Source organism: Candida oxycetoniae, assembly GCF_023343755.2.
Source record: "Candida oxycetoniae strain CBS 10844 chromosome Unknown scaffold16, whole genome shotgun sequence".
NCBI lineage: Eukaryota > Fungi > Ascomycota > Pichiomycetes > Serinales > Debaryomycetaceae > Lodderomyces > Lodderomyces oxycetoniae.
Window position 1 is genome coordinate 163146 of NW_026055481.1, and position 26787 is coordinate 189932.

The 26787-nt window shown below is 35.3% G+C and overlaps 8 protein-coding genes across 8 annotated transcripts; 5 read left to right on the forward strand and 3 right to left on the reverse strand. All coding sequences in view use genetic code 12, as the record gives it.

Annotated features, from left to right (window-relative positions):
• Window positions 1–469: 469 nt before the first annotated feature.
• On the reverse strand, window positions 470–2185 carry FCY23 (Fcy23p; the record flags this gene model as incomplete). Its single annotated transcript, XM_049325667.1, has 1 exon — window positions 470–2185. One exon carries the CDS (start codon window positions 2183–2185, stop codon window positions 470–472), a length of 1716 nt encoding a protein of 571 aa, XP_049178742.1.
• Window positions 2186–8913: 6728 nt separating this feature from the next.
• On the forward strand, window positions 8914–11292 carry MNN12 (alpha-1,3-mannosyltransferase; the record flags this gene model as incomplete). Its single annotated transcript, XM_049325668.1, has 1 exon — window positions 8914–11292. The coding sequence occupies one exon, from the start codon at window positions 8914–8916 to the stop codon at window positions 11290–11292; it is 2379 nt and encodes a 792-aa protein (XP_049178743.1).
• Window positions 11293–11425: 133 nt separating this feature from the next.
• Window positions 11426–13219, reverse strand: KGF56_004250 (uncharacterized protein; the record flags this gene model as incomplete). Its single annotated transcript, XM_049325669.1, has 1 exon — window positions 11426–13219. One exon carries the CDS (start codon window positions 13217–13219, stop codon window positions 11426–11428), a length of 1794 nt encoding a protein of 597 aa, XP_049178744.1.
• A 371-nt stretch (window positions 13220–13590) lies between these two features.
• Window positions 13591–16035, forward strand: SEC34 (Golgi transport complex subunit; the record flags this gene model as incomplete). The annotated part of the gene is made up of 1 exon (XM_049325670.1): window positions 13591–16035. One exon carries the CDS (start codon window positions 13591–13593, stop codon window positions 16033–16035), a length of 2445 nt encoding a protein of 814 aa, XP_049178745.1.
• Window positions 16036–16633: 598 nt separating this feature from the next.
• On the reverse strand, window positions 16634–16843 carry KGF56_004252 (TFIIH complex subunit; the record flags this gene model as incomplete). The annotated part of the gene is made up of 1 exon (XM_049325671.1): window positions 16634–16843. The coding sequence occupies one exon, from the start codon at window positions 16841–16843 to the stop codon at window positions 16634–16636; it is 210 nt and encodes a 69-aa protein (XP_049178746.1).
• Window positions 16844–17189: 346 nt separating this feature from the next.
• Window positions 17190–20456, forward strand: VPS41 (Vps41p; the record flags this gene model as incomplete). The annotated part of the gene is made up of 1 exon (XM_049325673.1): window positions 17190–20456. One exon carries the CDS (start codon window positions 17190–17192, stop codon window positions 20454–20456), a length of 3267 nt encoding a protein of 1088 aa, XP_049178747.1.
• Window positions 20457–22783: 2327 nt separating this feature from the next.
• On the forward strand, window positions 22784–24379 carry KGF56_004254 (cytochrome P450; the record flags this gene model as incomplete). The annotated part of the gene is made up of 1 exon (XM_049325674.1): window positions 22784–24379. The coding sequence occupies one exon, from the start codon at window positions 22784–22786 to the stop codon at window positions 24377–24379; it is 1596 nt and encodes a 531-aa protein (XP_049178748.1).
• Window positions 24380–24949: 570 nt separating this feature from the next.
• Window positions 24950–26293, forward strand: KGF56_004255 (uncharacterized protein; the record flags this gene model as incomplete). The annotated part of the gene is made up of 1 exon (XM_049325675.1): window positions 24950–26293. One exon carries the CDS (start codon window positions 24950–24952, stop codon window positions 26291–26293), a length of 1344 nt encoding a protein of 447 aa, XP_049178749.1.
• Between the last annotated feature and the right edge of the window lie 494 nt (window positions 26294–26787).

Consider the following 26787-nt stretch of genomic DNA (forward strand, 5'->3'; position numbering starts at 1 on the left):
GAAAAGACTGGTATAAGATTCAAATGGTTGGTATTGTCTTATCTTCAATACTCTAATCTATAACTTCCTTATCTAAAACCTATAGTTCCTAAATGTTAAAAGTAAATCAGTGCTCATCTCATCGTTAGAAAAAGGATCAAATTGACAGGTAGTATCGGAGAAGGGGGGAAAAAAAATAAAAATAAAAATAAAAATAAAAATAAAAATAAAAATAAAAATAAAAATAAAAATAAAAATAAAAATAAAAATAAAAAGCAAAGAACCAAAAACCAAAAACCGGCAATGATTACTTTCAATGAGGACTTGCATCTAAGAAAGTCCTTACCACAATTGATACTCTTAGTCAGCAGTTAAGCAAGTATCGCAAGACCTCATGGCTCTTTCTCTTTCTTTTTCTTTTTTTCAATCATACTCGTTCCACTCTATTAAAACAATAATTGTATCATATCAAGTTTGTTTTCTCTTTTTTTTATCGTCTAAAAAATTTCAATTCCAAATATCTCAATATTGGGTAGGATATGCCGCTAAATCCCATACACAACCACATGGCAATATCGCCTCCGTACTCGCCGCCTATTCTTCTAGCAATGGGTCCAATCCAATATGTTTGTGCCATGCCGACAGCTGCCCCCGTAGCACCAATACAAAAAGCACTTGTAGCTGCTAATCCTCTAGTTAATCTGTAATAATCATTCCAAATCTTCCAATTATAATATTGGTTTTTCTTCAAGGGGATCCGTAGTCTAAGTTTCAATTGGGATTCAGTTTCCAATGCACCCTCATCCTCTTGTTCAAATTCCTTTTCGTACAAATGTCTAAACCTCTGGGTTCTGAATATAACATTTTCTTCCAACAACATGATAAAATACATTGAAATCCAGTACCCAACCATTGGCAAAAAATTACTCAATATCGTTGCAAATTTATCCCGGCCAACTAATGCACATACTAAATACACTGCTGTCAATGCTATTGCCCAGAGCCATCTGGGCACTTTAGCTAATCCGGTTCCTGCTAATTGTACACCAAATGCCGCTGAGTAAGTGTTCAAGATATTATTGGAAATCAAGGAGAGGAAAATCAAAACAAGCAAAAATTTTCCGCCACCGCCCCATGGTCTAAATGCTTCATTTAGCAATCCCCCCATACCCAAAGAAGCATAAGCATCTCCCCATGGTTTATACGTGAGAGCTACATTTCCAATTAATATCCCAGCAACACCCACAAAAGTAGTAGGAATCCAAATACCCAATAAAGTAATTGAGAAAATCTCAATATCTGATGTAGTTTCAGGAAACAAAATATAGTAATCTGAAGCAATTGAACCCCAAGTTGATGTTATCGAATAGCACAATGAGAAAAAAGTCAACCAGTTCCCCCTTATGGTAGCTTTGTCATCAATAGCATCGTCTAAAGTCAAATAATTAAACTTTTGCGAAGCCACTATGTAAAGCATCAAGAATGCAAAATTCACAGGCAAACTCAATAAAGCTTCAATACGCATCAACTGTTTGATCCCACCAATAGCAACACATAAACTTACCCCGGCAATTAAAATAATTCCTGCCCAAATAGGAATCTTGCCATTACTCAAACTAGTCAAAATCTGCCCTCCAACAAGGCAATTAACCACACTCCATCCCATAACACCAATGATACTCACCAAAGCAACCAATTTAACAAACCACCAACCAAACAAATACCGAGCACTAACCATTTGTCTGCATCCTGATTTCGGACCCATTAGCGAACAATACGCGGCAATAAAACAGCCTAAAGTATGACCAACAAGTCCACTAATTAACGTATTTTTCAATCCCAAACCAAATAAAAGCGGTCCCAAGTAAAAAGTAGACATTGATGATAATCCACCACACGCCAGTAGCCAAAGACCAATGACACTCAACAACTGTTTTGTTCTATTGGTTGATCTCTCATACGGTTGAATCCGTTCTATTCCTCTTGTTTCAACTCCTAAAGAGTCTAGTTTTTTAGATGCTAAATTTAGGTAGTGGAAAACCACCGAAATTTTCCTTTGCTGATAAGTAGCAGTAGCAGGATTCGCATCATCATCACAATCATTACTATTATATGAACAAGTAGTAAATGAAGGTGAGGTTATTTTTTCTACTGCACTAGGATTTGAAAAAGAGGTTGTTTTCTCAGCAGCATCTTCAGTCAACATACCCTTTTTCATCCTCCTCTATACTCTTCCGTGTTTTACAGATTTATTAGGTTTTTTGTTTTTTGTTTTTTTTTTTAATGGGAGAACAACAACTGGTGTGGAGAAGAGATGAGATCTTGAAATTTTTCACTCCTACATCTTTTCTTGTTTTCTTTTCGTTAATGCAAGTAATTTAATATTCGCCAGTAATTTCTTTTTTTTTTTTTTTCTTTTTTTTTTGCAGTTGACTTCTTTAGATAAGACTGATTCTTTTATTGACTTTGTTGACGAAACTATCGAGCGAAGCGAGATAGTGGAACAACACTAGCTGTCACCGGGAATATCGACTGCAAAGACTTGAGGAAAAATAATTGGATTGCAGGGTAGCTGGGATGTGCTTCAATTCATTGTATGAAGAGAAAAAAAGCCAACTTACCAATTCCCTTCTATAACCATTTTGCAATTTTCGTTATATAATTATACAATAATAAAAAAGGAAGCTGTTTTTTTATTATATACAAGTGTATCTTGCAAACTCTCCCACAGGTTTAAAAATAAAAGGGTTGATGAAAGAAAACAGATTTTCAGTTTTATTTATATAGTATGCTGATTAGCAGATAATTGGCCAAATATTGACTTATATTGTCAAGATTGGAAAAAGGGGGGCCCACAAGATATGAATGTGGTTAATCTCACCAGCTTAATAGAGATGATACCTCAATATGTCAAAAATAGAATTGCAAGTGAAAAAAATGTTTGTGAACTTTCAAGTGAAAATTCAAGTGAATGTTCGCTTTGGTGATGTAAATACTTACATACACGTACCTTTATGTATTAGATGAAACGTTTGATTGTGGTTGCTCGGAATAAATTCTTGTGAAAAAAGAAAAAATTAAAAGGAAAGCGGAAAAATGTAGAACGTGAAATCAAGTGAAGGAAAGCAAAAGGAGTCAAGGAGGAAAGGAAGAAAGGAGGAAAGGAGGAAAGGAGGAAAGGAGTGTAAAAAAGTAAAGGAGGCTTGGGAAATATTGTGGTATAAGATCTGATAGGACGGTGTGCTTGATGTGTGTGAGTGTTTGATGTGCTTGATGTGTGTGAGTATTTGATGTGTTTGATGTGTGTGATTTGTGACGTGAGTCATTTAGACTAGACGATACTTTGTTAGTACAAAACTCTTCAAAAAAGCTTCAACTCCTAGCCACAGTCAACATTCAGATATTTACAATTTTTTTACATTTTGATATTCAAATAATGTAGATAAGTTTGAATTGTTTTGATATGTCTTCATTTGGTCAAGCAGCTGGGTCTTGGCTGTAATGATATATAATACATACACTTGTTTACGTATAACACATAACATGTATCCAGATGGGACTAGTCTGAAAATGTACTATTGATTGCTTAAAGAGGTAATTGTGCACTACAGTTGTCACTGCGCGTACATACACATATATACACCCCTCCATATACACCCCTCTATATACACCCCACCACCTTCAACATATACCGAGCATTCTTTTTATGTTGTCTAGTTGTCAAGATGATGTGTATACAATTTTTCTTTTTTTTTTTCTTTTCTCCTTAGTCGATTCAGCGATGCTTAACAGGATACAAATAATTTTTTTTTTTTTCTTTTTTTTTTTTTCTTTTCGTCTCGTTCCAGGTGGCAAGTCAATGTGTTTAGCTGCGCATGTTTCCTAATGAGGATGTTACTTTGTAAAAAAAATTTGTTTATCAGCAAAAGTTTAAACCAGGAAATTTACCTTTGGTGGTTGGTAGTTAATTTGATTTTGGAGTTTTCTCATCAACACAACTTGTATTTTTATTTAGTCTATGGACCATTCTGGTATATGCTTCTCTCCTTAGCTTGGCTAGTTAGCTTTCGTGATTTGTGATTTGTGTAGTTGTGAATCCTTTTTAATATTTCAGGTATATTAAGTCAAGTGTTTACCTGATTAAGCTTGATGATACACTACGGGGAGGAAAAGGCGGTGGGTAATGACCCATTTAGGGGTCAGTTTGTACACACTAGGTTTTTTTTTTTTGGTTTTTTTTTTAACGAAAAAAAAACACTAATCAATTAACAAACGTTTTTAAAGACAAAACCTCCTTTTCTGCATAAATGGAAAAGTTTGTTTTCTGGCTTAAGGGAAAGGTATCTATAGCAAAAAAGAAAGCAAAAAAACAAAAAAACACGCAACTCTAGTTGAAATGATGAGAGGTGGGTTGGTGGTAAGGAGCATATCGGAATTGAATTATTTTACTTAGCACGAAATACATTCAAGTCTCAAAAGTTTCACTCACTTTGAACTATTTTCAAAACATACCCTAATTGTTTAACAAGGCAAATTGATACCAATTCATCTCTGCACGTAAATGTACAGCCACTTTTTAACTGTTTTGGAGGAAATCTGACATTACGTTTGTAGACCTCAAAAACAGAAAGCACAAAAGAGTCCTCTACCCCTGTTTTGCATTATCTTGCAATCAAACTAAGACAAAATGAAATTTAGGGATAAAAAAAAAAACACAATAAGAAATAATAAAAGATTTGAGCAAAGATAAGCTCAATCTTTTCTGTAGTCATCTCCCCCTTATGGTATATATATTGAGGAGTATATATACATATCCATATATATAGACAAGGTAGAATTGTGCTTTTTTTCCATCTTGCATTCTATCCTTCTTGGTGGGGCAAAAAGGTTTTATCTGCTATATAAACATCAGTGAAAAGTTCTCAATTCACAGATAAGAGTTTCACACACACACACACCAATAGCCTACACACCAATAGCCTACACATCAAGTGTCTACACATATATTCACATAATTACCATGATTGACTCTATATCCATATCAACAACTTCACTTATGATCTTATTCCCAACCACCCCATCTCTTACATTTTCTCTTTCATCACTTACATTCCACTTATTTGAGGTTATCAATATTATAATGCTAATAGAGAAATATCTAGTCAAGATGTCAAACGGACTACTTTTCCTTATCATTACTCCATTGGTTATGTTGTTTATTTTCGATTTGGCTTGTTTTATTTACCTTGAATTGAACCAATGGAGGAAGAAGAGGTTGATGAGACATGGATCTTTGGTACGTGGGAAAGTTTATATGAGGTGATGACTAGCTAACTATACCATCATTGAAAAAAAAAAAAAAAAATGCTTTTGCATTGTACAATTATTCATTTCATTTCATTCACTTCACTTCACTTCACTTCAATTATCCGATATAGATGGACTTTGAATTGTACCGTCGCTTACCACTCAATTCACTGTACTTACAATGCAGGCTCGATTGTCCTTGCAAATTGTTGTTGTTTTAACACTTATGAGATATTACATATATACCAACTAAATACTATGCAAAAGTGCATATCATACACGCTATACAATTATCAATTTGTTTTCCTCTACCCTTTTATTGCTCTATTAATTGTGAAGAGCGACACTATCTAGTGGAGCAGCACTGACTACACCGACACTATCGAGTGGAGCAGCACTGACTACACTAACTACACCGACACTATCTCGCTTCGCTTGATAGTGGGGCGGAACCAATTCCTGCCACAAATTGAGAAATTGCAAAAATTCAACTCATCCTACATCAAGAGATCGAGGTTGCTGTCCCCCTTCTTCAGCTAGCCAGTCACGTGATATATCACCTCACGTGATATGCTAGGGAGCTTTGAGACACTATCACGTGGCAGAAGAAAAAGCATTTAGTATATCCTTTTATAATAAATAGACTTTAGTAATCTATATAGAATGAATGTTACTTATATTTTACTTTATGAATTTGTTAGCAGGTGGTATACTAAGGAAGGAAACAAGCATACCTAACAAAACAATGTGGGCTTTCAATCGTAATAACTGAGTATATATATAGACAAACAAAGCCTTTGTCTGCTATTTCTCTGTTGAACCTCTCGACTAGTAGCAACACTATCGAGCAGAGCGAGATAGTATTGTTTAGTGTAGTGTAGAGGGCAACATTTTCAAGCAGAGCGAGACAGTATTGTTTAGTGTAGAGTAGTGTAGAGTAGTATAGAGTAGTGTAGAGTAGTGTAGAGTAGTGTAAAGTAGCGTAGAGTAGTATAGAGTAGTGTAGAGTAGTGTAGAGTAGTGTAGAGTAGTGTAGAAGGCAACACTATCGAGCAGAGCGAGATAGTGTTGTTTAGAGTTGTGTAGAAGGCAACACTATCGAGCAGAGCGAGATAGTGTTGTTTAGAGTAGTGTCTCCCCTGATTCTCAGCAGTGCTTCAAACAAAATGCACCTAAATATAATTAAAACCGAATCAAAAGTAAGGAGAAAGTATTTAAAAGGAGCAACACCTTTTTCCTCATAGCCGATTGAACCGCAAGGCTTTATGCTGCAGCTACAAGTCATTACTGATGTGCTATTCACGTGATATGATCTATTGTAAAGCTTTACATTGCAGATAATAAGAATAATTTTACTTTTGTGCAGGGAAAGGAAAACGATAAAATAATAGAAGTAAAATAAGCTACAAGGTTAAACTTGGCAGGGAATAACTTGAAAATACAGGTCGATTGTATAGCTACTGAATGTGTAATGTTGGTGTATTGTATTGACACATTATGATTGTTTTGAGATCCCTAATATGGTCATAGATGCTAGCTCTCAAGTCATTTTTCACCTCCCGTGTACTTTTTTGTTTAGCTTACTAAGCTTTATATTACGAGTGATTCTCAAGACCCCTATAACATATATTTTATTACATTTATTCTATATTATCTTTTTACCAAGAGGTTTGCTTTACAGATTTACTTGAAATACAAAATCACTACAGCTCAAGGTAATGGGACCTTAATTATGTACACCCCTAGCGTAAACTCGTTTATAAACAACAAACTTAAAAATCCTTTAGAAAGAAACCAAAACACAAAAAATAAAAACAATCTAAGATATTGCAAATTTTTTATTATTATTATTTTTTCTGTTGGGCTTATTCATTGGTTAATCGTTCTTTTTAGACTGAAGTACATTTGTCGACTAAGAGTAAGACTAAACTGTGCGTTATGAACATACACACATATATAACCACTTCAAACCATGCAACCGTGTGCCAGTTAAATTAAAGAGGCTATGAGTTTGAAACTTGTATACTTAAGCAGAAAAGTTTTCTCAACTAAATTGTGGTGTCGAAAATTACACCAGGTATTAAAAAGTCAGTAACCGTGACAAATAATTACATAAGGACATATGACAACATATCTAGTTGCGAGTTATCAGAATAGAAAAAAAAAAATTTTTTTTTTGGTGAGCATGACCCAGACCTTGCATACGTGCCTTACTGCTTTCCCCTGTCTTATTTCCACCCCTACCTCTTACCTACCTCTATTAAAGCCTATAGTTTTATTTTTACGTTACTATTTTTATTAGGCCACTTTTGTTCTTTGACACAAAGTTACTTTCATGGTAGCGGCTCATCTTAGCTTGCTTTTTTTTTTTTTCTTTTTCATCTTGACATGAACTATTAAAAAGTTTTCATCCAATGTGGTTCCCCCCCGTAACAAGTATAAACGATTCTGCGTATGTATTAATATTGAATACCTGTTTAAAAGAAAGATATTTAGTGTTATTCTATTCCCCCTCTCTCTATTATTTTCAACTTTATGCTTCCTATTCAAGCACAAAGAAAAAAACAAAATACTATTATTGTTCGATTAACTACATTGTAATAGCAGAGACTAATAATACCGAGGATAGATAGTTACATTTTGGTTGGTAGGCAGGAAAAGCAAAGAAAAAAAAGGTTGACTAAATCGGTGACTAAATATCCCACTTCTTTAAAATGAGGTTCATTAAAACGAGGTTCATTTAAAATGAGGTTTATTTAAATTGAGGTTCATAAAAGTGAGGTTCATAAAAATGAGGTTTATTATTTTCTTATCAAAGAAAAGTAATACTTGCTTTTATATATACGGCTTTAGTAGTAACCCACCAACCCAGACTCTATCTAATCCTTATCAAAAACAAGATTATGATCTTCACTACTTTTTATCAACCTCGTTACTCTTTACTACTACTCTCACACGACAGTTTCGATACTCCCTGATTTCCCCCTTTACCTTTTGCTCAAGTAAAATTGGCTCTTCTCAGTAAATGTATATTTCTTTTTTTTCTTTTTTTTTTTTTCCCTGATCTAATATAACATTGTATCGCTTATATTTCGACATTTGGACCAAGCTTCCGACTGATTTTCCTCCCACCTCCTGTTTTCTCTCCTGTTTCTTCTCCTGTTTCCTCTCCCTATTGTTATTAAGACACACGTTGCTGGTTGATAGGGTGCTCTAATTTCATCAACAATGTACTACTAAAAATTTACACAAAAATGAAACCCTCTGTTTTTATTATTTATTTTTTTTTTTTCTCTCCCAAAGATTATAATAAATCTTGCTGAAAACCTCACCCTTTAAAAAGCCCTTCTTTTCTTTAAAGGTACTTTTTTATAAAAACAAGGGTAAGAGTTGAGTAGGATAACCTTATTCCATTCATCTTGTTTGTCCTTGGACATTTCTTTTCGGCCTTTTTTTTCTTTCTTTCTAAATTTTTTTGCTAGATTTGGGTTAAAGTTTGAATTTGCTCAACTGAAATCAGGATTTCGCTCGCTTTAATAGACCCTGTTTCTACATTTTCCCCTTTGGTTTCTGATTGGTTTATTTTGGCACCAACATTGTCATACAAATACAGTATAAAACTCATCAATGATTGAGAAACTCTCGGTTAAGAGATCACAGCAAAAGTTTTTTTTATATTCGGGTGTAGTGCTATGGCTAGTGGCTATAAATGTATGGTTGTTTTGTACATATCATAGTAGGTCGCGATCGTCTTATGGCAATGACACTGCTAGTGACCATCTATCGATCTATGACGAATTTGGTCTTGATTATAAGCTAGGTTCAAAGAGTCAAAGTGGATCGGGATCGGGATCGGGATCAGGATCGGAATCAGACCCAAACTCGGAAAACAAATCGTTTAAAGATGACATCACCATCAAGATATTACAGAAACATCAGCTGAAAGAAAAGGATATTCGGGGCGTAGATGCTCATGCTTCCATTTATGACAAGATTTTTGCAAACCACGATATTGACTCCATCTTTGGCAACTTGAACTTTGAACAACGCTGTGATTTGTTTTTCCAAAATTTGTTTATGCATGATAATAACTGGATTCTTAAAGTTAATGAACGAAATCGCTTGGAAAACAAGAATGAGTTTAAATTCAATGATTTTAAAAGAGTCCACTTGGAAGAATATAAAAAGGAATTTGCCAGTGCAAACCACAAGAATCATGAGGATGTTGAAAACACTCCAGAGTTTGAGCAGTTTGTTAGAACTAAATATGACGAGTTTTGGAAGAAAACTATGAAGTATGAACAAAAAATTGTTGATCAGATATCGATTATGAGAGTGTTTAACAAATGCTATATTACTAGTGATAACACGACTCAAGTTAAACGTACCAACGAGTTTGTCAATGATCAACATAAGCTAATGACTAGCTTACATTGGGCCTCTTCCAAAAAGAGCAAAGTTCCCAGTTTCAAATTCACAAAGGAAGAGAATAGAATTCATTTCAAGTCCATTAAACATTCTGCTTTGGAACATAGAGTATATCCTTGGTTATCCTTTGAATATCCAATATATGAAAGATTCACGAGCAAAGTAAGTTACCATCCGCCAATAATGTCAAAGTACCTTCCAGATCAAGAAGAACAACGCACCACTAAACCAACAAAACATTCAAACGAATTGGGATTTTTCTTGAACAAGTTCAAAAATCAGTGCAATGGGAGAGGTATCGTGTTGACCATTGGTGATTCGCATGTTGAAGATACAGTTAAACTAATACATTTATTACGAGCATTGAACAATAAACTACCTATACAAATTGTATATTATCAAGACATTTCAAAAGAAACAAAAACAAAAATAGTCACTGCAGCCAGAGAGTCCATTGGAGCATTTCCCAAATCGTTTGAAAAGGTTAAAGAATATTTTCCAGATGACTATTTATCAAACGATGGAGGATTGCCCAAGCAGGAAGTGTGGTTTGTCAACACATACAATGTCATTCATGAAGATTTCAAAGATCGATTTAAAGGATATGCAAATAAATTTCTTGCTACTTTTTTCAATTCATTTGATGAGTTTATGTTGATCGATGCTGATACGGTGATGATGCAGAATCCAGATCATTTTTTCAATTTACCAGGATACAAAGAGAATGGGGCTTTTTTTTATAAAGACCGTACTACTTTTGAAACAAGACCCAAATCAGACATTGTATTTTTCAAGAAACTCGGTCCATCAATAGTTGACTCTGTAATGTTTGATATTCCTATAATGACAAAACACACAGTTGAGAACGATTTCATGAGGGGGTTATACCATTATCAAGAGTCTGGTCTTGTAATGCTCAATAGGAAAATCCATTTTAATGCGATATTACTCATGTTTCAGTTAAATTTCAACGAACCAGTAAATGGCAGAATCCATGGTGATAAAGAGATTTTTTGGTTGGCACTAGCGATAAACGGGAATGAAAACTATGCATTTAATGAAAACTATGCAGCAGCAATAGGTAAGGTGACCCCACAAACAGAACGAACAAAACCAGACGGCACACCTCATCAATCAGTAGAACTATGTTCCCCTCACCCTGGGCACATATCAGATCAAGACAATGCCCTAGAATGGATAAATTCCGGGTTCTTTTATTGCTCAAAATCTCCCATTGTTGATTTTAAAAAGGAAGCTGAACAAAAAGCACGATTAAAGTCTTTAAAGAGTGCTGAAGACTTTAAAGCTTTTTATTATAGTCCACTACGTATCTCCAGTGCAGTTATCCCGCCTTTGGATCTTAATGTATGGGCAGTCAATGTGGAAGATGAACCAAGCCGAGGATGGTTTATGGATAGCCGATATTGTAAAGGGTATATGTGGTGTGCTTACACAAGTATTGGTGGTTTGAAAAGTGACGGAGAAAGTAATAGAAAAGAAGGAAGGTTGATTCACTTTACTGAAAAAGAAGAAGCTCTTTTCGCTTATTACGGTGATATCTGGGTAGGTTTAGAATAAAAGTAGATATAGAATATTTAAATTAAACAGCTACATAAACCAATAGCCCTGCTGGTCAAATACTCTCTTTAGTGTTGGTATGCTTTGTTTTTCTTTCTTTAATCCTTTTCCCATGCAATGATTGTGTTTAACTTTATTTACCTAAAATTTTGGCATACTTGACTTTTGACTCATCATTGTCAAACATTATATCCAAATCGTCATCATCATCATCATTATCATCATCAATATTATTATTATCATCATCATCATTATCATCATCCGTTTCCACCGTTCTGTCTGTTTTTCTTTTTTTGATAAAAGAGCCACCTCTAACATTCATAGTGCTACTTATACTCAAATTTGATTCTTTCAATTTAGAATCGTATTTTTTCAAATTTGAAATATTCTTCTGCCAGTGCTTCAATTTCGCCTTTTTATCCTCAGTCGATACTCCCAAATGTTTGTTTTGTGACGATTTACACGTGAGTTCATATAATTCTTGCAATTTCTTGGGTTGAGGTGCTGATTTGTTCATTTCTATATTTGTTGGATCAAATCCGATTTTAGATATCATTGAAGGCGAGAAATGGGTTTCCAAAACACTAGGGGTCTCATGTTTGTTGATTTTCAAATTTAAGCTATCAACAATTGAATTATTGTTTTTGGATAATTGAGATAATTTCTTCTCCAAGACTTGATTAGCTCGCTCATTTAGTAGTTTGCGTTTTTTCGCTTGAACTTGTAGGATTCTAGGATCTTGATACTTGCGAGTATCAATCTTCCCTATTCCTGAACTAGTAAATTGTGAGTCTTCGTTAAAATGTCTAACGTGTCCTGACGATATCGTAGTATTGAGAACCCCATTCTTACCAGTACTCATATAAACCTTTGTCTTGTTGTTGTTTTTACTAGGCGATCTCATAGTCACACATCCGTTCAATTCCATTCTTGTACTTTGTTTAAATTTCATATCCAAATGAATATCACACAACTTTTGCTTTGTTGTGTTGACCACGTTATTACATCTTTGGTTATCACTTTTTTTCAAGTACTGACAAAGACCAAAGTCTCTGATCGCGCCAATCTCCAATATACTACAAACATTTGTATTGTCCAATTTCAAATTAAACCCGGTTTTGAATTTAAATTCATCAACCTTTATTTCGTATTTATTAATAATGGGGTTCAATATCAAGATTAAGTCGCCCTGCTGCAACTTCCAATTCCGCTCAAAAGCGCCATCAAATAAAATCAAATCAACACTATGTTGAAAATTCCCAATTTTCAATTTCATGTATTTCTTATCAGTCTTGGTATACAAGACTTTTGATTTTTGGATGACAAATCCAACAAGACACCAATTGGTGTATAGTGGTTCAGCATAGTTATTTTCCCTATGTACTTTGGCTAAAAGTTTATCAGTTTTAACAATCTTCAACTCGCAATCTGTCTCAGTTAAGATCTGTTCAACTTGCTCTTTAGTCAAATATCGTTTTCTTAAATAGTGGCCCGAGATTGAACACTGATCATTGCTTACATCTTTTGCATTGTATTCATACCCCGAAAAGTCAAACTCAAACTTTCTCCGGTCATAGTCTATACTCGCGTGTTTCTCTTGTTCTCTCTTCAAATTGGCATCATACAATTTTGCCAACAATTGTGATGGTTTTGTAGCATGAGACAAAAAACCCAGCTTGGCTTCATTTGACAGATCAATTGAAGCTTCCAAATTTACTGGTTTTGGCTCTTTTTTCTCTGGCGACGCTTGTACTTCACATTGTGGGTTTACCAACTCGTCCTGCAACTGTTTCAGCTGTTTCTGCCGTTTCTCTTTAATAGCTCTTGCCCTTAACTCAAATTCCTTGCATAAATCCTTATACTCGTCTGACGAATCCTCACTTAGCAAATCTTCCTGGTTAGCAACCTCATCTCTCGGATCTAGCATCTTCTCCTACAATCCTCTCCAAATCCCTCTACTAATGCCCAGTTACAGAAGAAGAAGAAGTTAAAGAAAACTAGCTTGAAAATACGAGTTGAAAAATAAACACGAGTTTGAAATTTTTTTTTCACCTTACAAAGTTACTATAGCGCTAGAGGTATACGATATAAGCTGGGTGATACTGGACGAGCTGGGTGATACTAGATAAGCTGGGTGATACTAGATAAGCTTGGAGATACTGGACGAGCTGGGAGATACTAGATAAGCTGGGAGATACTGGACAAGCTTTAATATTAGACAAGCTTTGAGATACTGGACAAGCTTTAATATTAGACAAGTTTTTGCTTATCAGCTAAGTTGGTTTCTATTCAATTGATATGCCTAGGACTAGAAGTAAATCGATAGTACTGAAAATAGCCAATGATATTCCTATAATCAATAATGACGATATCAACTCGATTCACGAAAAGATAGAATGTGATGCTAGGCCAACTACGTTTCGACAAACAAGGTCCAAATCAGTAACAAATATTGATGATGCTTATAGCAACAGCAGTGTGCATGCGCATCCTAGGACTAGTCTAGCCCCGTTTGGTGAGGACGAGAAACATACTTTCTGGAAAGAGTATCTCGAATCGTTCAATTTTGATAATGTGCTAAAACCTCAGGACATTAGCCATATCAACGCATTCCATTTGGACTCGGTACTCGGATTTCAAAGTAATCTACACATAAACCAAAAACATCTTGTTGAACTCATTGGACAAACAGACTACCTCTTGGCTTGCATCGACGAGTTGCTTGCAAAATACAAAAAGATCTCCAAAGAGACGCTTGAGTTTGACAATTTAGCTAATGAGTTAATACAAAGACAAACTCAGTACGAAGGGAGTTACAACAAGATTCATCAATATTTGAAACATTTTGAGTGTTTGGACTCGATAACTCAAAACTTGTCGAGATCAGGTACGCGTTTGTTAACCCAGCAACGGCAGTTTTTCATAACTGAAATACTAGGCAACTTGGACTCATCACTAGAGTTTATTGACTTGCACCCGAATTTTAAAGATTGCGAGCTATACAAAAGCCGATTTAGACAGTGTATGACCCGAGCATTGACTATGGTTCGAAACCATTTAAACCAACAGTTGAAAGGTTTAAGTGATTCTATTGACAGAAATTTGAAATCGTCACGTGATTTGACTATTGAATTGTTGATTTACAATGAGTTTAGCAATTATTTAAAGTATAACCAGTCTCAGTTTAATGAGTTGGTTCAAGAGCTATTAAAGAGGAGTCTAATACATAAAGAATATGGCGGTTTGATGAATGATGTGCTATCAAATTATTTTCGTATTAGATTGAGGTTATTAAAATCCTATATGGATAAAACATCAACCATCAATGAGCTATATAAAAAATCAGATAAAAAGATTTACCTTGTACAAATTTGTCAAGATCAGATCTCATACTTTAAGAAAATTATTGAAAAGGAGTACGCGTTGTTTGTTAGATTTTTCATCATACCTACAATTACCAGCCAAGAAGCTTATTCGCTGATATGGACTGAGTTTTACAATTTTTTGAAAAATGCTATTGACCCATTATACGATGGAATAAGGTTAGTAGTACTCAAGGAGTCCAATATAAGTTTTCTTTGTGAATTGACCACTTTGCTTCAAAAATACTACGAGTTTGAAGATGCCGATAACTTAAGCTCAATAGATACTCAAAGTTATCTCAATAGTGAAGCAATCAAGTATGGTCTTCTCTTTCAGCCTTTACTCGACGATGCACAAAATAGGTTAATCTTTAGGATTCAAAACTATGTTGACAATAAACTCATGCGCTATAAGCCTAGTAAAATTGATTTGGAAATTGCAAACAATGGTGGCGGGGAGCAACAATTATATACAAAAGAAGATACTAGTGCATTGGATACTGATTATGAAGAGAATTTATTCCCCAATGTTTATCTACCATTGGCTAAAGCGTTGACTATTTTATCCAATATTTACGAGCTAATCAATTCAATGGTTTTTGACGATATAGCACATTACATTGTCCATTGTTGTATTGATTTCCTCAAGAACCAGTATTTGAGATTGGCGATTACTCAAACAAGTCAATTGGAAGGACAATTGCTATATTTGAAGAACCTCATACTTGTCAAGAACCAAATCAAAAACTTTGATATACAATCTATTAGAAACGATTTTTCAATTGATTTTACTAGTGGGCTTTCCGATATTTGGCACAGCTTGAAGCAAAGACAGTTTCATCATACAGGAGTAAGTGGAATGTTTCTTGAGCTTGCTAAAAAGAGTGTGCCCAAAGTAATCAATAATATGATTGACGCGAATCAAGAAATAGAAATGGAATTAAACAACTGTGTTTCCGAATTACTTACATATTGCTCAAACGAAATATGCCATCCAATACTTGATCAAAAGACAGGTGGATTTGAACAATTTATGGAGAATGTGAAAATAAAGATTCCAATATTTTATCAAAAGATTAGTTTCATTTTGAATGATGTAATTGTGACTCGGTTTTTAATAGATAATCTTCAGAATTTGGTTCTTGTGACATATGAGCATTTTTATAATAACGAGACAGAAAAGGGAAACAAGATAGCAGAAAAGGAAAGGGAAAAAGAAAAGACAGAAAAGAAAAGGGAAAAGTTGGAGGATTTAATGGAGGTGGATGCATTGTATGGGTTTATTAATCATATAATTCAGCACTTGTATGAGGAATCGCCAACTCAAAAACAAACATACCTCTCTGGTCAAGATAACGAGAGAGAAAGAGATAATAATTAAAAGCTGGCAAAAATCATTATACCTAATAGACTATTATTTTAGTCAATATAGAAAATGATTATAGGTGATGTATAGGGAAGAAAAAGGAATAGAGGCCAATACTGCTGACTTATATAAGGTGCGGGTTACTATAGATACATCATATGTGATCCCCACTTTACATTTACAAGTGGAGAACGGAGTTATTCAAATTCGGAGTTATTCAATTTGTTGCCAGAGGCCTATCAGAAGCTTATCAGAAGCTTATCAAAAGCTTATATCCGTTTAATCAATAATGCCCAGAATTATAACTTTTGGTTGCAAAGTATACATGTGATAACAAAAGAAGAGAGCACAGAGTAATTATACCCAATTAGGTTAGAATTTATCCTAATTGAGGTGCTAATTCCGTGCTTCCCTCCCCCCCCTCTCCTCTTTCAATTAAGAAATGATAGTGTTCAAATTATCAACAGTTTCTAAAACATACAAATCTCAAGAAAAATTTGGAAACCCCTTTATATTTTATTGTTCAATGTGCATCTAATCAGAATTCTACATCTTAGTAGTTAGAGTTGATCCTATTTAGGCGGTTAATTCCCCTTTTACGGCTCATCTCTCTTTACTCCTCGTCAAAAGGATTGTAGATATTCCTAGAAAGCAACTTATTCAACTCGTCTTTAACAATATCAACCTTATCCTGCTGGATAAGTAAATGGGTATCATCTAATTCCTCTAAAATAATGCCTGGTGCAACTGAATCTATTTGGATAATTAACGCCTTGATCGACGGATCACATCGTACGAGCACACCTTTACTTGCTACTAACATTTAGCAAAGCCTCAAGTGGGATATCCTTGGAATCACCTACAACCAACCTACAAGCTTCTCGTACAAGTCTCTTTCGAGCTTCTCTTACAGGGTCTCCTTGTATAATTCTATCAACACTGCCAAGTCCTATAACCTTTCTCAAACAAATCTCTTGTATGGTCTCACTTACGGCCTCACGTATGGTCTCTCTTACAGAGCTTTAGCCAGACTTTTATGGTCTTACCACTGGGTTTTCTTTTCTGTTTTATTTATCAATTCATTTTTTTTTTTTGTTTTTGTTTTTGTACAAAGCGAGATATCACGAAACGAGTTGAAGGTTATAGCATTGAATGTTTTGCTGATACCAATGAGTGAGGAAAACCTGGAATTTTTCGTTGATAAGCAAAGGAGCGGATATGAGCCAGAGGTAGAGTTGCTGCTGCTGCACGATGAAGAGGAAGCAGAATTGAGTAATCGAACTGGTGAGGATTGGAATGACAATGATAATAATAGTGGATCCAAAAACAATAAAAGTCCAAAGCTTAACCGAGGTCAGGAATTGGACACCAGTGAGTTAGGTTTAGAAATCACCAAAAATGAGCAGGTTCATCGAGAAACAATCTTGCAAGGAACTAATAATGATGACGACGATGATAATGACGACGATGATAATGACGACGATGATAATGACGACGATGATGACGATGACGATGACGATATTGTTTCCACCTCTTCCTCAGACAGTTTGACTTCGTCGGAAGACGAAACGGAACCACCAAGACTCAAATACTCGAGAATAACCAAACTCCCGTCAAATTTTTTTCACAAGGACCCTATTTCAACATCATTGTTTCTGGAAAACTACTTTATATTTGCTACACATTCAGGTATGATATATATTTGTAAGCCTGACTTTGAGCCTATCCGTACTTTAAAAGCTCACCGTGCTTCAGTTTTAAGCCTATACACTGATGGGAAATTTTTCGCACTGGCTTCAATGGATGGTACAGTGCTCATTGGATCCATAACTGATGTAGATGATATAATAGCTTATGATTTCCATCGTCCTGTTCACTGCATTATATTATTGGAAAACTATGCTAGTAAACGATCATTCATTACTGGTGGTATGAGTGGAGAGATTATATTCCTGACCAAAGGCTGGCTAGGGAAAAAGACTGATTATATATATGCCAAGGGCACTGAAAGCAGTGGCCCCATAGTTGGATTGTACAACATTGGCGACGACTTGATAATTTGGATGAACGATGAAGGTATCCATATTTTCCAGTTGAGTAATCGAAAATTGATCAAAATTCTTGAAAAACCAAAGGATTCTCCAAGGAGCGATTTGTACTGGCCAAAGTTAATAGTGGAAGATCCTGATAGAGTGGTTATTGTATGGAGTAATTATATTTGGAGCTTGAGAGTCTCCATAAGGCAAAAGGATGAAAAAGAAGGTGAATCTTTATCATCATCATCGGCAGCGGGAGCGGTACAGCCCCTTCCTCCGCTACAACAACAACAACAACAATCTTCAGCAATGAGTCGTATTTTACCATCAACAGCTTCTATTTCCTTCCGCTCAGTTCAAGAAAAGAAAATTGAGATTGAACACATATTCAAACTAGAGGATCTAATTTGTGGCATAGCAAGTTTTAAAGATGATTTATGGATGATATTAACTTATATACCACCAACACCTACTCAAGGCAAGCCACTATATCATAACCCCGAGATTAAACTAATTAATTCAATGACAGGGGAAGTTGAATTTGAACAAGAATTAGGGTTGAGAGATGTAGCCAATCTTGGATTAAATGATTTTAAATTAGGGTTTCATAATGAAACGGTAGCCAAGTATTATATAATTAGTGCTAAAGACGGTGTAATTGCTGAAGAATATCAATTGGATGACAGGCTACAATGGTATTTGGATAAGGAAAATTACTTTAAGGCTTGGGAATTGGGACAACATTTGGTATCACCAGAAAAATGTCTAAGTTATGGTGTGCAGTATGTTGATTTGTTAATTAAAGATAATGAATGGATGAAAGCAGGTGATTTTTTAATTGATCTATTGCCCTTTAGGGAGAGTTACAGAGAAGATGGTTTAAGTATGGGGAGTGATAAAGAAGGGGAAGAAGCGGAAGATATAGTGAAGGAGAAGAACAAGGAAAAGGATCAGCAGCAGCAGCAGCAGGAGGAGGAGGAGGAGGAGGGAAAAGAAAACGACGATGAAAATGAAAATGCAAAGGGTGGAAAAGAGTGGATTAATCAGTGGGAAAGTTGGGCGTATATTTTCATTGATAGTGGACATATCAAGGAGTTGACTAAAGTTATCCCTCAATCTCAACTACTTTCTACAGAAATATTTACTAAGATATTAATGTATTGGACTAATACTGATTTAAAGAAAACTTGTGCATTGATAAACGAATGGGATTTACAACTTTATGACTTGGAATTTATTCAAGCTAAACTTGAAAGTAGAGCATCTCAATATCATGATGGCCATGGCGATGGTAGCAATGATGATGATGATGATGATGATGCTGTTGTTGTTGTTGATCGAGATTTGGAAGAGTGTTTAGTTTCGCTTTATGAGAAATCGATGCAGTACTATAAAGCAATACCGCATTTAGTCAATTTGAAAGATAAACATATCGTTTCATACTTGGATAAGAACCATATATTATCCAAGTTCATTTCCCAATTGCCCAAATATATTGAACTAGCTTTGGGTGATAAAACTGATATTAAAAATCTATACATACTCCCAATTAACAACCAATCAAGACCAGAAGCTCTTGATGAACAAGAAGCTATCATTCAACAACTACAACCCAAACTCACACCAATTGTAAATGTTTTAATCAACCATAGATTAGAGATCTCACCTCATGAAATTGTTTCATTATTTAAAGAGTCCAAATTACCAATAATGAATTATCTTTATTTGGCAAAGCTCAAAACTGTAGATGAATTACAAATCCAGGATTTTGGTAACGAAATGGTTGAATTGTATGCCAATTTCAATAGAAGTTTATTGTTCCCCTATCTTAGCCATAATGAAAACTATAATGTCGATGAAGCAATTGAAGTTTGTCAATCAAAAGAATTGTATTCAGAATTAATCTATCTTTTAGGAAAAATTGGTGAGAATAAAAAAGCAATCAATCTAGTTATTCACAAACTCAATGATGCCAAATTAGTTATTGAATTTGCCCTGAGATTAAAGGACCAGGATACATGGAATATGGTTTTGTTGGAATCAATGAGTCGACCACATTTTATTAAACAGTTGATTACCCAATGTGATGCAGATGAATCACTAGGGCAATTTTATAACCCAATTACTATCCTTTCGAAAATGGATAAACTTGAGACTAGTGATGATGAGAGTCTCATGAGATTGTTGAAAAATTCCATAGTTGAATTTGATTCAAGAAATCAGTTGAATAAATTGATAAATCAAATTTTGTTGAATATGATTTTGAAGCAAAGCTGTGGGATTGCACATTTTTTAAAGAGTTCATTGTTGAAAGGGATTGAGGTTGAGTTTGAGGAGGAAGCACTTGATAGGAAAGAATGGGATGAAATTATTCAAAAATATGAACCAATTGTGTTGTGATTGTGTTCCACTATCGAGTAGAGCGAGATAGTGGAGCACATTAGCTGCCATTGACACTAGCTGCCACCGACAAACTAAAATATCTAATTCAACGAATAACACTCACTACTCTCTCACTACTTACTACTCTCTGCTCGCTACTCACTACTCTCTCTTCTCTACTGCTCTTCTCTACTGCTCTTCTCTACTGCTCACTACTTTCTACTCTCTGCTCACTGGTCTCTACTGCTCCGCTACCCACTTCTTTCTACCCACTACTCTCTACTCTCTACTTCTACTCCTCCCTGCTCCACTACTTACTAATCTCTACTCACTACATATTGCTCACTATATATTACTCCACTACATATTGTTCACTAGCTCGCTTCGCTCTCTAGTGTCGTGTTCTCTAGTGTCGTGCTCTCTACTGCTCCACTAGCTCGCATCGCTCGCTAATTCAAAGGACATCTTTGAATCATAATGAGCTAGGTCACGTGGATCAACCTATTGCGATGTTAAATGCGCATCAAGGGCCAATCACGTGAGCAAAACTGATTATCAGTTATTGATAATGTTAAATATCGAGTGTATTTGTTTATACTATGGAGTTTTCTATTGAAAACTTTAAGGTATTTAGATTGTAACTAACAAGATTCAAAGTATATTGCTTTAAGCTAGTTCGTTTTTGATACAACACTTGTTACTCAAATCTAAAGATGAGGATCGAACACTATCGAGCAAAGCGAGATAGTGAGAAACAGTTTGTAGACTCCACTATCGAGATAGTAGAGAAACAGTTTGTAGACACTTGGTAAACACTATCGAGCAAAGCGAGATAGTGAGAAACAGTTTGTAGACTCCATTATCGAGCAAAGCGAGACAGTGGAGAAACACTTTGTAGACACTATGTAGACAGTTTGTAGCTTGTTACAACATTATCTCGCTCTGCTCGATAGTGTCAATATGTCGATGAAAGCAGATGTGCTCCACTATCTCGCTCTGGTCGATAGTTTCGCTCGATAGTACTACACGTGACCAAATCAGATGGCACACAATTGCTTAAATTTCATGTGATATACATCTATTTCATGTGAATATTTCACATCTCGGACTTTATGCTCCGAAATGACAGCAAAAACCCCAATAAGCAAGGATGCAGCTTCGTATACCTCAACATCAAACTGTTAAGCGCCAACCTCACCAAAAGTTGTAGTGTGCAACAGATCTTTTGCAACTGAGGCCCTTTGGAGAAGATCATTGATTCGTTGGGAGTGGGGTTTAAAAATGCCATGTGATAATTCAGTAATGGAAGCAGGTTCATACCCTTGAGGAAGAATGGTGGCCATACTGTGAGTAGATTGCAATTGCAATGTAACACTACCCATAGGTAACTTTCTATACGCCGCACGAACTTCTTCTTTAAGTAATCATCTAAAACCTGGGGTAATATATATATATATATATTTTATTTTTTTGGGTATTTTTTTTGCATGTGATAAATAGCCTTTAAAAACGCTAAAACCTAAAGAGGATCCCTCTTGATTTAGGTAAAACGTTTTACATATTTCTTAGATGACAAATGGCACTGAGAAGAGAGGGGTCGATCAGCAATAAAGATGAATAACGCCAAACGGCAGTAGCAACAGGAGAAGTAACTTCTTCAAATACCAACAATACCTGATTAAAATTTCAACAATAGTTGATTAAAATTTCAACAATAGTTGATTATAGTTGATTAAAAATACAAACAATAGTTGATTCACTTTAAAAACTTGTTTTACAATAATAACCTATTAATATCTGTATATCATATTATAGATATTTCATTAATGAGGATTCCATGCATAATCAAGCATTCGAATCAATTCCAATCGACCCAGCTCGAGTTTATTTTCCTCAAATTTTAGTACCATATGGTAGCAATTCTCTCTAAAATCCTGCGGGGTATATTCACAAAGTTACCAACTTGAAATAGAAGTCAACTTTATATGCAGTGTTTATATTGTTTTACTCTACTATCCCCTTGATGTCAATCTCTTCCTTCCTTTCTTCTTTCCCCCTCCTTTAGTATAGCACGTTTTGTTTATACCAACCATATCACTATTTTTGATGTATCCTTCCCCTCGTAGTTTCTTGCACCGTCAAAAAGGCTTTCTTTTCGGTGATAGGAATTATTATATAAATTCAATGATATAACCTTAAACTTATAAGGCATCTTAGATCTTTTCATCTTCTTCTTCTTCTTCTTCTTGTTGTTGTTGTTGTTGTTGTAGTAGTAGTAGTTGTTTCTACAAAATCATCTGGTAGTTTCTTTCTTTTTGGGTGAATAATTTAGAAACTATAGTGCTATGAGTCTAGAGTATATGGAATATGTGGAATATGCGGAACAATTTGTTTCAACGTATTTCGTACCTCATATTGTAACTTGGTACGGCTTAATAGGTGCATTAATTGGTGCTTATTTTTTGGGGCTTTATATCAAGCGGGAAATTTTTAGAAGACAAAGGGGGTGCAAAGAGCCTCCTGTATACCCTGATGGCGGCATTTTGGGTTTGAAATTAGGGTATGACCTTCAATACTATAAACGTGAAGGCAGGTTAGTTGATTTCCCCGTGGAAATGTTTAAAAGATATGGCTCAAAAACAACTTTTAGTGCTTATTTATTTGGTGTTCGAGTTGTTGTTTCTTGCGAACCTGAGAATTTAAAGGCCATTTTGGCTACTCAATTTGAAGATTTTTGCTTGGGTGCAAGGCATGCTCACTTTAAACCATTGTTGGGTAATGGTATATTCACCTTGGACAATGAAGGCTGGAAGGAAAGTAGACAATTATTGAGACCTCAATTTGCAAGAGAACAAGTTGCTCATGTAAAGGCTTTGGAACCTCATTTACAAGTTTTGGCAAAGCATATTAGAAAGTTTCAAGAATTGGGCAAGACTTTTGATATTCAAGAGTTGTTTTTCAGATTCACCGTGGATACTTCAACAGAGTTTTTATTTGGTGAGTCGGTGCACTCGTTGTATGACGATGCAATAAATATGAAGACTGATCCTGAAGTTGCCGACTTTGCCCAGGCTTTTAATGAAACGCAAAAGGATTTGGCTGTAAGAGCTTATTTGCAAGTTATGTATTGGATATATAATCCACCATCATTCAAGAGAAATACCAAAATTGTTCACAAATTTGCCAAAAGATTTGTTAATAAAGCTTTAAATTTAACTCCTGAGGAATTAAATGAACATTGTAAGCACCACTATACTTTTTTGTATGAATTGGCAAAACAAACAAGAGACCCTCAAGTTTTGCAAGATCAATTGCTAAATATCATGGTTGCTGGTAGAGATACTACTGCTGGACTATTATCTTTTTGTATATTTGAGTTGGCAAGACATCAAGATGTTTGGCAAAAATTAAAGGAGGAGATTTATGCAAATTTTGGTTCGGGAGATGATGCAGATATCGAAAAGATTACTTTTGAAACTTTGAAACTGTGTACCTATTTGAAATGGGTGATTAATGAAGCTTTAAGATTGTATCCTTCTGTACCTATTAATTTCCGTACTGCTACTAGGGATACAACATTACCAATTGGTGGTGGTAAAGATGGTTTATCGCCTGTTTTCGTAGGAAAAGGAACTACAGTGGCTTATTCTCCTTATGTCTTGCATAGAATGGTAAAATATTATGGTAAAGATGCTCAAGTGTTCAGACCAGAACGATGGGAAACTTTAAAGGGTCTTGGCTGGTCTTATTTACCATTTAATGGTGGGCCAAGAATATGTTTGGGTCAACAATTTGCTATTACTGAGGCTAGTTATGTTATTGCAAGATTATGTCAAATATTTCCAACTTTGGTGAGCAAAGATGATAAACCTGATCCATGTAAGAAATTGATTCATTTGACCATGAGTCACCAGGAGGGAGTATTTGTTCAAATGAGTTAACCAAAAGAATGGGAAAAAGAAGAAGAGGAAGAAGAAGAAGAAGAAGAAATGAAAAGGAAATTCGACACTATCGAGCAGAGCGAGATAGTGGAGCACACTAGCTGCCATCAACACTGACTTTGCTTTCATGTTGAGAAGAGAGGAGTAGAATCAAGTTGTTGGTTTTTTTTATTTTTTTTTTTCTGCTTTTTTTCCAACATTCATTTTTGGTTCAATTGTGATAGTACCTTTTTGGGTTATGTATGGCTACAAAAATTGTGTAGTGATTTGATATAATTTATTTAATTGTTGAAGAGATTTGTGTTTCTAACAAATTAAGGGGGTGTAAAACATCCGCCCCTTAAATTGCAAAGTGAGACATGTTTCACAAAAACGACAAAAAAATAATAATACTTTGTTTGTCCTGTATCAGTTGTTCCTATTTGGCATAACCATAAAAATCTTGTAGATTTGGAAATTCACAAACAAAAAGAAAAATGAAAAGAGTGACCCAATTATCAATAGCCACTAGTGACCAGGTTTGCTCCGATCAGCTCATTTTATTAATCAATTTTGCCCTTTTTTTTTTGAATGTCGGTGTTATTGGAAACACATGCGTATATCTCAGGAAAAACTCCTAATTTCACAGACATAATCACACCTGCTACCATATCTTTACCATCTCACAATTACGATAGCAGAACTATTAAATCTGTAACCTCATTACACCAACATACCCCACCACCACCTCCTCCTCCACCTCCTTCGAACTCTTCCTTTTTACCCGTAACAACTACAAATCACGACTTGGATGCTCATAGTTTATCAAACAATTATCGACCTAAAGCTACAAGAAAACCAATAAGATACGAAGAAAGCTTCAATGATGGTGCTATTGAGAATAAAAATCACGACTATGGTACAATTATTATGGAAATTATTGATTCTTACTTGGATCCAGACTCAACATCTCTAGCACCAGCATCAGCTTCAACCCCAGATGTGATTGCTAAACAAGAGAAATTGATTGAGATTGGCGACGACTCAGACTTGGAAACTGATCAACAGAAACATCAGAAAACTAAAGAGGTGAACACCAAAGTAAACGGCAAGAAAAAGGGGGATAAGAAGGATACACCACCATTGCAATCTATGTCATCTGCGTTTATTCAAGAAAGTTATTCTCAACTTTTCTCCAACTTTGATGACTTGCAACAATCAATAAATAACTCAAACTTTGAAAAAGAACAAGAAAACCAAAACCAAGACCAAAACCAAGCAACAATAACGTCTTCATCGTCTTCATCGTCTTCATCGTCTTCATGCTCGCCTGATAATTCTCACCACCTTCACATTAATGATGTTCATCGCCAGCGCAGCCACAATCATCATCCTCATAATAATAATAGCCACCACCACCACCATCACAGCCATAGCCACAGCCATAGTCACCATAGCCACCATCACAGTCATCATAACCACCACCACCACCGCCGCCGCCGTAAATCCAAATGGTCTAAATTGAATAAATTGCGTACATCATTTACGGAGAAATTGAAATACGAATTAGAAACAAATCCAACGGCAAATCAAGCTCAATCAGGTTTACTCAACTTTCATCACTTTACGACAACTTCATCCGAACTGGATGTTGAAGACGAAATTATGTTGGATTTGGAAGAATACAGAGGAAGGAAATTAAAACAATGTAAATCAGTTACATTACCTCTTCCGCGTACTACGTCTGCTTCGAAACGAAGAGTGAGGATCCAAGAACAGCAGAACCAATATATCTATCCGAGCGCAATTCCAACTATTAATAGTGGGAATAGTACTGGCGCTAATATGAATAATGGCACTAACAATTGTGGTAATACTATTGGGTTTTCGGGATTCAGGAGAGAACTTAGTAGAAAATTTCACATTTTCAAATAACTACACTATCGAGCCACTATCAAGCCACTATCAAGCCACTATCGAGCGGAGCGAGATAGTGGAGCAACACTTAGTAGCTTGCTTAGTAGCTTGCTTAGTAGCTTGCTTAGTAGCTTGCTTAGTAGCTTGCTTAGTAGCTTGCTTAGTAGCTTGCTTAGTAGCTTGCTTAGTAGCTTGCTTAGTAGCTTGCTTCAACACTTATTAGCTTGCTTCAACACTTAGTAGCTTGTTTCTACACTTAGCAGTTGCTTCAACACTATATCACTCTGCTCGATAGTGGCTCGATAGTGTCGATAGTGAGGTTAAGAAAAATGCTTTCAGGTATATTAATATAGCTATCATATATCCAGTAACACTGAAAAATGAATCTACTCTATGTACTCTTTTTTAGCATTAAAATGAACCAAAAATTGTAATTCTGTTGAACTTGCCTCTAAACAAACCTCTAAAACCCAGCACTTAGTAGCTTGTTTCTACACTTAGTAGCTTGTTTC